Raw genomic sequence first — 13,832 nt, 5'->3', positions numbered from 1 at the left:
AGGAACATAATTACTGTCATAATTTTTCACAAACGACTTCCAAACTGATACATAAAATATAATCACTTAAAATCTTGGTCGAGTTTATTAATGGGCAATATCCAACCAAAAGGATAGAAATGGGGAAGGTTTTTTTGAAAAACAGAAAATCCACTATATCTCCCATAATATGACAAATATCACATATGTTTGAATGTAATGTAACTCGTATGAGTAATACCAAAAAGTTTGCCTGAATAAAGTTTTGATATGACCAACCATAACTGCAAGGGGCGGGAAAAACCCAGGGCTGGAGGACAAAAAATGTTTCCCTTAGTAGGCAAACTATTGAAACCGTCCAAATTATTTGTAAATGGTTTTGATAAAATGAAATATCACAGAAATGGGAATTATAGAACAGGGGTAGAATTTAAAAAGAGTTCATTAATTCCGTACCATGTATAGTATTAAATCCATTCTAATTTATTGTGGAACCATAAATTATCTACAACTGCCACCTGAAATAATTTTTTTATAAGACCAACCTTTGCTGCGAAGGGTGGATAAAGAGTGGTTAAAATACAAAATAATTTCAATACTACCTTAGTAATCACACCATTAAATCCATTCAAACTGTTTGAAAACCCTTTGAATATTACCTTAAACATTTGCCTGTAACAATTTAAGATAAAACCAACCACTGGGTGTGGATAAAAAGGGGTTAATATACGAAAATAATTTCATAACTACTTTAGACAGTACATCATCCAATCTGTTTAAATTATTTGTAAATCTTATATTTTTATCTAAAACTTTTGTGATACAATTTTTGCAAGGAGTAAGAAACACCTCGGGTTGAAATAATAAAATAAATAAAACTTCACTACCATGTACACAATTTAATCCATTTTTATTTTTGCTTAATTTTCCAAATATTGTCCAAAACTTTTGTTTAAATAAATTTTTATCCAACCTACCATTACTGCAAGGATTGGAAATAAGGTTTGAAGGTATATTATCAAATCTGTTTTAACTTTTTGTATAAATCCTTAATTTTAATCTGAAACTTCAGCTAAAACATTTATTGATGAAACTAATTATTACCATACAAAAGGGGTTGAAATTAAAAAAAAACTTTCTTAGTATCAAATCTGTTCAAAAATATTTTAAACCATGTTATCATCATATCTACAACTCTACCAGAGTAGTAGGTAAGAAACTAAGCATGACATGACTGAATAGTTATAAAACCATATTTTATTTCTTCATAGTAAAAGCTACCATGCATTAAAAAAAAAGTTTGGTTTCAGAACTATCAAGCACCAAAATCCGCTCTTACGTTATGGATCTAAACAGTGGTGCCCCAGAATTTGCGAGGCTTTAAAACTCACCTTACCTCACTCCCAGAGAAAATTTTAAAATTAAAATTTTTTTTTAGCAACATACAGGGTTTTGTCCTGAAATTAACTGCATTAATACTGGCAAAGACAGTTTTTTCCAGAAAGCACAACTTACATTTAAAAATCTTCGAAGTAGGACCCTTGAGAAGTAACACAGTGTTGTCAACATTCTTTCTCAAGCAAAATTATTACTTATATATCTGTGTGTAAACGTCAGTTTTAAAAGTCTTCTATTTCCAGAGATTTTGTGTGTAGTAATCAATTTTCTTTTAAAACTAGTTTATAAGGAAATATTTTTCATAAAAAATTATATAATGCTTATACATGGTGACATAGAAAAACAGGAACCTGGTTTCAGCAGGACGTTGGGACATCGCGCACGGCAAGGCAATCAACTGCAGCTGTGCGAGAATTGTTTGGTAATCGTGTCATCTCGAGATTCTGGGACATTCTTCGGACCCCGAGAACACCGGATTTATCAATTCGTAATTTTTTCTTGGAACCTGAACCACAGATTAGAAGAATGTGTACGTGGACAAGGACGCCATAATTTCCAGAAATTGATAATTTGGGATTTTTCCTTAAAAGGAAAGTTGTAATGGTTCAATTACTGTCAATAAAATTTTGTGTTGTTGCATGTATTCTATTTTTATTTGTCCGCCAAAAGTTTCAGTTTTTCTGTGTCACCTTGTGTGCTAGACTCCCTCTTTTCACAAAATCCTGGCCACGGCCTCGCCTGGATTCAAGTGGGTGTTGTCCAGGGTCTGGTGGTGCCCACGGCGCGTGACCTCCCGGGAGACACGGAGGCAGTTGTGGTCTACCCAACCACGAGGGGAAGCCTACAACTCACGTAGTTTCGGTTCCCTGCAAGAATTTCCGAAGATTTCTGAAGTTTTGCGTTTTGGTACTAACGCCACTTCAGCCGCTAAATCAGAAGTTTCCAATGAAAACAAGCATGTTGTGACTGACCTGACCTAACCTAACCTAAACCTTCGATTTTTTTTAAATTTCAATTTTTGAGAGAAATCCGAAGTTGCACTTCAGCTGCAGTTGTAGGCTTCCCAACCACGAGCCAACACCACAGCTAAGCGGTACAGGGGCCCTGCCAGTCACTCGACACGCCTCCCCCCCCCCCCCCCCCACCCTACTGGCCTGATATCCACCACTCGCACCTCGCCCTTAGTCGACAGTGCCTGCGATAGGAGCCCTCGGCCGCTCCTTTGGGGGGGAGAACCGTCCCTCAGAGCCCACCGCAGCACACGGGGTCACCACCGCCGAGACTCCTAAGAAATCCTAAAAAAAATTCTCTATTCCAGTCCAGGGAAAACCAAAAAACCTCGGCGGAGAATCCAGCACCTTCACAGATCAGCCCTCGGTACTCCCTGACTTTCACGAGGTAAAACAGTGGCAGAGAAGCAGCAGAGCAGTAACAGAATGTATTCCTCTGTCAAAAAAAAAAATAGTATTAAGAATGCACAGTGGCAAGTTTGTCATAAACAGAATTAATTAAAATAAAAACAACACCAAAAATATCCATTTAAAAAATATGTTCACCTATCTCACAATACTGTGTGCCAAATTTTTCCATACCTACAATAAGTTTGCGATAATACAAAACTTCAACCCATCCTCGCTGCAAAATAATTTTAAAAAAAACCTTCAGCAATTATTGAACAAAACATTTTCTGCATGCCACTCATAACCTCTCAACAAAAACATCACCACAACTACATTTTTATAAAACTAGCAAGTAAACCAGGTAAAGCAGGTATGAATGACAGAACAAATACAAGGATCTATCTCCTGAACACAAAAAAACTAAAAAACACAACAAAAAAATTTATTTTATTTTCCTTATACAAATTTTTTGGCCCAAATGTTTACAGTAATACATTTTAAAAAAAAAACTATGTGGTAGATGTGCATATTAATAAGCACTGTGAATATCTGTGTGTGCAAAAAATTAATACCTATTGAAATGAATAATTCAACCTAATTCCCTCCACTAATGATGCAGTTAATAACTATTAAAATTCAGCTCAAACCAAACAGCAAATTATTTTTAATTAATTTTTGGTGTAATTAACTGAATTACAGTAGTAATAAGTTCTTAAACATGACAATTCAAAACCAACATAATGCACCATTTATAGAAATAAATTGTGCCGAGATTTGTGGATAAACATAACCAGAACATACTATTTAAATGAGATATTTTAAAAATTTAAAATTAGAATTTCAAGTTTAATTGCGACAGCATTCTTTGAAAATGGCCACGTCTTGACAAGTGTTATTTATCATTATTGCTGGTCAGTTGAGCAAACCATCACCATAAAATGGCATAAATACTTAAAAATTGTTAACCAAAAAACAGCAAAATTTCTTAAACATTTATGAACAGGTCAGTTGTTGCTATTTGAACATTTGAAAGATAAAGATACTAATTATAAAACAGTCACACAGTGCCATACGTGAAGTCTTAAGACCCTCCTCACCTAGTAAGGGTCGTATCTGTGCTGGCGAGGCGGGATGATAAGCGCGACGCTCGCTGGTGCTTCTAGCGCGGTGTCTCCTCTGGACTGGCGCAGGTCTTCTCGTCGTGCATCGAGCGGCGACCGTGACATCACACGGCGGAGAAATGAAGATAATGGTGTAATGCAAATGCTTGCAGTGCTATTAAGAATCTGTACCAAATTTTTCATGCCTAAAAATTATTTAGAAAACACTGATTTCAGCAATTTTCACTCTTATAGAAATGCAGTTTGAAAACGAAATACGGAAACAGAACAACCCATTCGCCCTCAGCACATTCTTAAATGCTTTTCGTAAACAGACACCACTCGGGATATCTTAAAAGCAATTTTCAAATAGTGTGTTTTCTTGTCGAACTCTACAGGTAGATGAGCTCGGGAGGCAGGGCCCTTAATTTCGTAAAATGACACCCCCGCCCCCCTTAACTTCCCATTTTGAGCTGGAAATGCTCTTGACCTGAGCTACACAGCTAGAAATTCCAGGATATATTTTGTAACTGTTAAGTACAATAGAGATTTGGCCTGCAAAAAATTAAACGTATGAAGTTGATAAAATTAACATTTTTATAGCAGTATTATTTGGAGCATGGTTTTTAAAAAAATAAAATCAAACCAATCACCTTTTTCTTCCTGCCTATTGTCCTCAGATGCACATACAGCACAACTCTGGAAATTGTTTTGGAGGGACTATTTTAGGTGCATCAATGAGGAAAACTTATTGAAAGGGACGTAATTTACATTTAAATCGTAAGTCAAGTTTAAAATTATATAGTCAGTAAATATATCTAAAAAAAAATTTTACCGGCAAACTTATATTTTTCAACGTTCATTCGTAAAAAAATTAGCATTCCAAAGTATGCATCCAAATTTTGTGTGCAACTAAAACGAAAAACAAAAAATATTGATACACATAATATTAAGAGGTGGTTTCCACGAATAAATACCTACCTTTGACATCTTCTGAATAATTTTAACGATTCCTTCTAAGTATCAAAGTGAAAGAATAAAATTAATAACTACAGTAGAACCCGTTTATAGTGAACCCGCATATAATGAATTCCCGTTTATTGTGAATTTCCGTCTCAGTCCCGGCAAAATGATGTGAGGTTATGTATTAATTTATTGGATATAGCGCACAACTTTTGTCAATGTTGATACGTTTTCCCGTGTACCACGAACAAATTTTGCCGACATAATGCACATTTATCTCAAATATTTTCATACAATTACAAGTTTTTTCACAAACGTCTATTCTGGATCATATTGAAGTTGTTCTCCGCAATACGCTACTCGATTGTCCACTGTTCATATTATAAACAAGTATTCGAGTGGCCTCGGTAGGCTACGTGTAGCCAAAATTGGTGATCAGTTTGGTGAAAATAAAAAATAGTTTTCCCTGCATGGTTAAAGATAGGCGAAGGCGTGTACCATTAATATGTTATCAAAATTAAACATAAATTACCGCCACACAATTACGTATCTACATTATAGCAGCAAATTCAATATTTTTACGTCTCATTTTTATCGTTCACTTTTCGGACATTTTGATTGAGTAAGATTCGTAAGACAACCACTAGATAGAACTCTGTGGACTAAATTTTTCCATAGAAAATGAGAAAATTTCGTTCCAGCTTTAGCAACTGCGATACTAAATGATACGTAGTGATCTTTGATGCTCCAGACTCGTTATTTTTTGTTTATTTACTTTTTACCGTAAAAAGAATTTTGTGTTATTAAGCTGCAAATGTGCTTCAATAAGAAATACGTACATAAAAAAGGTTGAAAAACGCGGTAAAAAACGTAAGGCATTATCTGTGCGAGATAAACTGGACATTATTGAAAAGGTAGACTCCAACCCCACAGTCCCGCACGTGTTAATAGCGAAGGAACTGGGAATCGCAACATCCACATTAAGTACAATATTAAACAAGCTGAACAATCTTCTTTCTCAAGCTGCGAAAACATCACAGAGTATTAAATGCCTGAAAAAAGGATAATACGCCGATGTCCAAGAACCATTAGGTGATAGAAAGTTTGTACATGTGTAGTTCATTAAAAATAATTTCTGCATTTGCTAATAAAACTGTTGCTTTGAGTATTTTCATTAATTCTTTTCTTGGCTTAGCCTATGTGTAGTTAAGATTTGCTTTTGAGTATGTATTACCAATATAAAAGTTTTCCCAGATATAAAGTTTCCCCTCTATAGTGAACATATAAACTACTCCCTTCAGATTCGTTATAACAGGGTTCTACTGTATTATTTAGAGGCTAAAGGTTGACAACATTGCTGTACAGTATTTAGCACGGTACAAAATCTGTGTAACAACTTCCTGCAACTACGTATTTGACGGATCCATAACTCTTCCTTCAAATTATTTTTCCATCTCTGCATTAAGCTACTGACATACAATATTTTTTTGCAAAGTGCAGGACAACATAACTAAGTCATTGATGCCTTACTTGGTTAAACTTCGTAACAAATTATTTCATAACCAAAAACATGGTTGCAAACACAAAGTAAAATAAATAGGCACAAGTTGCAAATTGGAATTCAGAATCTATAAATATCCTCAAAACTATTTAGCAAAATGTTGTAACAGTCTTCATGTTATATTACTTTTAGTTTCAAAATTGTACAATTTTAGCTGGTAAGGAATACTTTGAACCTGTTCACACAGATTTACACACACTTTTATATTATCAGCACATCCTAAGGAAATACATACCACAGAAATGAAAAATACGTTATTTCACAATTTTGGTGTAAAGTTATTTATATTGCCAAGACATTAATTTGAATAAAAAGAATTGTATTAACAAGATATTTAAAAAAAAGTAACAAATATAAATTAAAATTGATAATATACATTAATGGCATTACAGTTGCTAACAGTTTTAAACAAAATTAAAATTACTTAAAATAAAATGTATTTTATTCAAAAATATTATATGAAATATGATTAATTTTTGGGAGATCCCACCCTAATATACAATATGAACAATTTAAATGTGGTTAGTAAAATATTCACCTACAATGGAATTTCACCACACAAAAAAAAATTTGCTAAAGATTAAATATAAACCATACAATATAAAATAATTTAACACAGAAAATTTGTATGTATTACCTGCAAACAGCAAACATCACAACATTTACAATAAAAACTTCTCACTTCCAATAACATATTTAAATGCCTTGATGACTAGATGGAAATCATCAATGCTTAAAATGTGTCATGGATACACGCCAGTGCCTAAATTAATAAAACACTTTTTCACACAGCTTACTTGTTGGCTGTATTGTTTGCTGCAAACAGGGATACAAACATTTTAAGTATATTTTCCCATCTTCATTTACATTTCGGAAACACAACGGTGCCATTCAAAACTCACAAGTGATAGAACAGACAAATCCTTCACGCAAATTGCGAACACCAATCTTCCGAACCCACGTGCGATGCGGAAAAAAGAAAAAGTCCACCTCTCCACCAACTAACCGAGAATTCATACCGCATTCTGGAGTATTTTTTTTATTATCAGCGAGGTTAAGCCGTTCAAAGTAAAGCACACGTATTTCAAATGTTATATTTTTTTTTCCATAATAGCACTCCCAACACAAACCCCCTAAATACGCTTTATATATTAAAAAAACACATAATTTAGAATAACATAAGACTACTATTTAAAAAAAAATATCCAACAAATAAAGGTTTCACGGCAACAACACTTGCTGAGTAACATAGCCTCAAACCTGAAGCTTTGGAAATGTTGACAAGACTGATTTAACACATTCATAAATTAAGAATAGTTTTAGAGGAAGGCGTTAAAAAAAAAAAAAATCTCGACGCATCGCCGGTTCTGGAGTAGGAATACTGTTTTCTCCCGCCATAAATATAATACTCGCGGTGCGGGTCGGCGCACCGTACGGGCCGGGCCGGGGGGAAGACGGCGGGGGACGGCAAGCGCCCTCAGATGGTGCCGTTGACCCGCACGGGGCTGGGGCTGGGGACGACGCCCTTGACGTACTCGCCGTACTTCTTCTCCTGCGCCTGCTGCAGCTTCTGCAGCTTCTTGAGCTGGCCCTTGCTCAGCTCCTTGCCCTCGGCGTCGTGTGTCGGCAGGCCCTGGGACACAGCGGGGGGGACCCCCCGTCGCAACGTCTCACACACCGAGTCTACTGCAAGTATTTCTGCATTCGAAGAAATGTCCTCAAGGTCGTGACGTAAAAATTAGTAGCTAATAACAGTTGCAGGATTAAAGAAAGCAATAATTTTTACAAATTTTTTTTGACGTCACAACATCTAATAAATTGAATAAAAAAATAGTTTTGAACCTAAGTTAAACATTTTCATTGACTAGGAAGGACCACAACCGATCCAAAATATCAGTATATCAATACTGAAACTGTCGCATGACATATTTATGCTACTGTTTGTTAGTAGATGGTGATGATGTTAAGATCATAATGTTGTTATTAGTTATAATCTTTTTAATTGGTGTTTAAGGCAGACCAGTTTTTTTTTTTTTTTGGTAAATTTGTATTATATTGTATTTATTATATTGAATTTCACATTAGGAAAGGTAAACATTTTGCGAAGGATGTTACGATTTTTCAAGAGTTAAGAAATAAATACGTTTTTGTATCAATATTTTAATGACTTTTAGAATTTTTTTTTTTAATTTTTTAGTTTATATTTACGAATTTTCTAGATTGTGGCCAAGTCACAACGTTTCACACACCGAGCTTCATAGTTCTATCCGATTGGAATGTTATACACAAGTCCTATTATGTAAACATTGCAGTACATAAATTATTAAATTTAATAGGTGGTTTAATCTCAAAATGTTATTTAATATTTCTTTAAATACGCAGATAATGTATTTAGACATACGTATATTAGTATTACATAATAATTTCAAGCGCAGTAGTGTTTTGATTAAAATGATAAGTCTGCAAGATTTGAGTCACCTAATTGGAAAACAAATCATTTTGATCAAAATACTCTCTTATTGAAAAAACCCATTACACTAACGCTGTTTTGATTAGCGCTCTGTTTTACTGGACTGAATTTAGGCGTTACTTTGAGGGACATCTGTTACAGTGTTTGTGTAGATGGTCGGGATAAATATATACTTTTTTTTAAAAAACTTAACTTTAATAGTGTTTTTCGGTTATCCTTGGACCCCTTGCCAGACATTACACCGGATAACCTGGAGTCTACTGTAAAATAAATCTATTAAGTATTTCTGCATTTGAAAAAATGTTCTAAAAGGCCGTGATGTAAAAATTAGTAACTTAATAACAGTTGCAAGATTAAAGAAAGTAATCATTTTTAAAAAATTTTTTTTATTAAATTTTGGGACAAAAGTCATACTAAATAAATTAATTTCATTAATTTTAACACTTAAAAGATTAGCTATTTGTCACCATAGTTACGTTTTGATTGAAAATACGGATCAGTTTCATGATTTGAATTGCATTTCGTTGCTTTGCGGTGTATTAACATGAATTTCGTGTTATATGGTGTATTGAAATGCTTTTTCAGTTCTAATGTGATTCACCATATAATCTTGTCCTACGTTATACACCAATCCCTCGCATAGCACGTCTTCAATTAATGCGAATTCAGTTAGCACGATGTAAATTTTACTGCCCTAGTCTCGAATAGCACGTCTGTAAATTTCAGTTAGCACGAAATCGCCACAGGCTAAAAAAAAATCTCGGAAACGACGCGACGTCAGGTATGGAATTCGAGGGGGGAAGAGATGCGCACGCAGATAAACAAACACCGGGCCGTAATGTTGATGCCCGGCCGCAGACCAGGCCGTACCGTTGATGCCCGGCTGCAGACCAGGCCGTACCGTACAGAAACCAAAGCAGATGAAATTGGACACGTTTTTTAAAAAAAAAAAAGATGATAGTGTTAATTTCACCCCAGAAAATATTTAACTAACTTATGTTTTGTATATGTACATATTGTACATACAGTACACTCCCTATTTAACGCAGTTGTCGGGGGACATAACTTTTATCCGCGTTGTTGCATAACCGCGATGTTTCGATGTGACCAAGGTCAAAAGGCATAAAACACCGCCTGTGTTCTAATAGGTCGGCAAGCACGCACAGTATAGACGGCCCGCCTTTGTGCGGACTTTGCATCCGCAGTTTCCACTAAACATGGGTGAAAAAATAAAAATAATAAATTTTAAAGATAAATATTAAATGTTGAATTGTTTTTATTTTTCCGCGTGCCGCGCACAGTTTGTCGCACGGCCTACGAGCGCGCCACACGCCGCCATACACACGTGCGGCACACAAGCTGCTGCTGCCAGTCTCGTGGTGTTAGCCACAGTATCTGCTTCGTCAGTGTCCGTAACAAAGTAAGTGCAGTGTGTGCGGTTACACACGATTCTGTGGTCAAAGTCTTCTAGAAAGAAAGGCCGTAGTGATACTTCAAACCGAATATGAATCGCAAAGTACCAAGTTTGATTGACAAAATAAAAATTCTAGATTTACTTACAGATAGCTTGTCTTTTGTAGAAGCAGGCCGCAGATACAGGAAAAAAACGATTCTAGCATTCGTACAATAAAAAATAAAGAATCGTCTATCGTGTCAAGTGGTTAAACTTTATTATCCATGCTTACAGTAAATTATAAATGGTCACATGTAGGAAACAAAAATTGCGCCAATTTAATTTTAGCGCAATCAGTGACGCCGTATTAAAAACCGTGTTAAACTTTGTCTTTGCTTATTTCACCAAACGCTGTGTCGAGTTGCTGAGTGTGTGTGGCTCCGATCGGCAAGTGTTATATTCCCCAGCCTCTGTTTAAAGGTCGGGAGAATGCTACACATAAACATTTCCGGGACTTGTTTACTACCTCACGGCAAAAGTGGTACAGTATGGTTCACGTAAATATTGGACCACTGGGAATTCCTGGGCAAAGATTAAAAATACGCTAGCCGATTTACTTTACTATTTAATGTTAAAACATTATACCACAGTAAAAAGATGAACTTGTATAATACAATGAATTACCCAATAATATTACGTCTGTAGGTTTAAGTTGTAACAAAACATTTATATACAGATGTCCAGTAAAGTACCAATTAAGATTCTGGAGTGGAATTTTAAACACCGGACTACCTGATTTTGCCTTGTACGCAGCGACGCTGCTCAGTCAAGTGACTCATGCTCTGCCTGTGTGCTGCGTGAACACATTCCCTCCCCCACTCCCCCTGGTGTTTCTGCCCGCTCTAATCTCTACCTCTCTCCATGTTCTCGGCTAGCCTCTCCCTACCCAGCGCTTGCCGACAACCAAGCCTATCCAACATCAATCCCCAGCTGAGTCACGCTGGATAATGTCGCTGGACGGTGGGCTTTATCAGGTCCCCTGTCCGATGCTTCATTTGTGAGATAAAGCGACGTTAAGAACTAGTGTTTCAGAAAATATCACTGGGCTGGATTGGACCATAATTTGAAAACCCTACAAGATAGATGAATAATATACGGAGATATCTTGTTTAGAATTTTACTGCGGACATTTTCTACGCCTAGGCTTTTTTCTGCCCGATGCTTAGTTTGTTAGTTATAACGCAAAATTATCCTAATCGGCTGTCAACCATTTATTTCATTATTATTATTCATTTCTGACTGGGGCACATGGTTTGACCCGCGATATACCCGATTCCGCGATCAATCGGGGCGCGATATACCGGGAGTTTACTGTATTTTAATGTTATGTTTGTGCTCTAGGGAAAATCTAAATCTGTTTATCTGTTAACTGATTTGTTTACATAGCCGCTTTTATAAGAGGTGTGCATAACAAATTAAATGTTTACATATGGCTGTGTGTTTTAAAGTTATATAAAACCGGTTCTTAATTTCATAAAAGTGTTTTAATTTTGTTAAGTTTTAAACGTAATAACAAAGGATCCAGCTGCTTGCAACAGCAGGCAGACAGACGCACGCGCGTGTTGAAGGTCACGCCTAGGCGGGCAAGCCAACCTGCTGACTGACGGTAAATATGTTACCACTTATCTCCCGTTACAATGTGCCATGTTTTCTTTATCTAACGTATTCGGTGGTAGGCTTAAAAAGATAAATGATATGACATATGCATTTTCAAGTATTATTCTACACATTTATATTATGTAAAGATTACTTCCCTACACATCTTGGAACACATTAAATAATTTAGCCTTATATTTATGGGGACTAATGCTTCAGAATACGTGATTTCGATTAACACGAACATTTTTAGGAACGAATTAGTCGTGCTAAGTGAGGGATTGGTGTACACAAATAACACTTACAAGAAGGTTAAAATTTTTGCACTTAAAAAATCAACCTACATATTGAGACTAAAATTTTCAAAGGTCACTATCTCAAAAGGAAGCTTTTTTTTATACCGTGTGTGTGTGTGTGTGTGTATGTGTGTGTGTATGTGTGTGTGTGTATGTGTATATATATATATATATATATATATACACACACACCGTGTGTGTGTGTGTGTATGTATATATACACACACACACATACATATATATATATATATATATATATATATATAAGGGGTGGGACGAATCCACATTTTTGTCGAATCCGAATCCTTGTTTGAATCCTCGGTGTTTGTCATCGAATCTCGAATCCCAGTCCCACACTAAACTTCACCACATGTTATTAAAAAAAATCACACATTTATTTTAAAAAATTACATAGTACTATGTATTAAAAAAAAATCACATGTGTATTTATAAAATTGTAAAATAAGTGAATAGTGTTTACACCTGATATAAAATAGAGACAAATAACCTCAAAAACCACACACGTAAGTTTGCATCTGTCTAATTCTCTGTTAAATTAATCCTTCCTATGTTTTCAATAAAATACGTTTGTATAACAGACACCATTTAAAAAAAGTTACATTTATTCTACAATGTTACATTATTGAAGGTTGGAAATGATCGAGTAGTTATGCTAATTGACAAAATGCAGCGTAGTTTATCTTATGTTTGTGCTATTTCCGTTACCTTCATAATATAGTTTAGGTATACAATTTTCTAGAGCTGGGCGAACCTCAGTTCTCTGGTTTCGAACCGAACCAAACTGAATCGAACCATAGCAAAAAAATTTTGAACCGAGCCGAACCGAACCTCATACAGAAATAATTGTTTTGAATTAAAATGAACCGACCACCAGCATTTTGGTATTTAACTGAATGGTGAGAAAGAAAGGTTCTCCAGCCATATGTAAAATTAAAACATTATATAGGTTAGCTTTATTAAAACATTGCAAAACATTTTATAAGTAAAGTTTATGCAATAAATAATGAAGGAAAAAAAAGTTTAGAGAAAATCATTTTGCATTTAATTTCTTTATATATGTATACTTTTAATTCATGAAGAAGTTCCATGTAAATTTCAAAAAGACTATCTTCCTTTTTTCAGTGTACACTAACCTTCATTAAAAAAAAAAAAAATAAGATTATAAAGATGACGAACATTCAGCATAAGGCCACATAACATATTTTTGTGGTAGACATAACCTAAAATGTTTAAAAAGTAAAACTTTTTAATAGGACATTAAAAAAAAGTCGAATGTGAATTAAGTTACCAATCTACATTAAAAAACCCGCTAACTGCAGTTGCTGTTTTCTTGGAAGAATGCTGCTCGTCAGAAGAAACTTTAGACATTTTTTGGGGTGGTTCTGGGTTATCTGGGTCGTCATTATCTTTTCTCCATTTGAAAAACTTAAACGACGTAAGCCTGCTCATCGCAAATCACCTCAAGAACAATAATATTGTAAACGTAACGTAAGTCAGTGTGGTAATAAAAATTTGCGTCGGAAAAAAGAAAACACGAGAAATAATGATGGCTGCCGCGACTACGCTAGTCAACTTAGTACTGTACTGTAAAATTA

At 35.2% G+C, this 13,832-nt stretch overlaps 1 protein-coding gene across 2 annotated transcripts in view; it reads right to left on the bottom strand.

Moving 5' to 3' along the window:
- Positions 1 to 3,203: 3,203 nt before the first annotated feature.
- Positions 3,204 to 13,832, bottom strand: part of LOC134540934 (cysteine--tRNA ligase, cytoplasmic) — a 43,374-nt gene continuing 32,745 nt past the window's right edge. For both annotated transcript variants that reach the window (XM_063384016.1, XM_063384015.1), the window contains exon 12: positions 3,204 to 8,034. In XM_063384016.1, coding sequence (XP_063240086.1) covers positions 7,879 to 8,034 — 156 coding nt within the window. In that variant the 3' untranslated portion in view covers positions 3,204 to 7,878. The remainder of the gene's footprint in view (positions 8,035 to 13,832) is intronic.

The sequence above is a fragment of the Bacillus rossius genome, chromosome 17, assembly GCF_032445375.1.
Source record: "Bacillus rossius redtenbacheri isolate Brsri chromosome 17, Brsri_v3, whole genome shotgun sequence".
Lineage (NCBI taxonomy): Eukaryota > Metazoa > Arthropoda > Insecta > Phasmatodea > Bacillidae > Bacillus > Bacillus rossius.
Note: the sequence above shows the minus strand (reverse complement) of the source record. Positions and strands in the feature narration are given on the sequence as shown.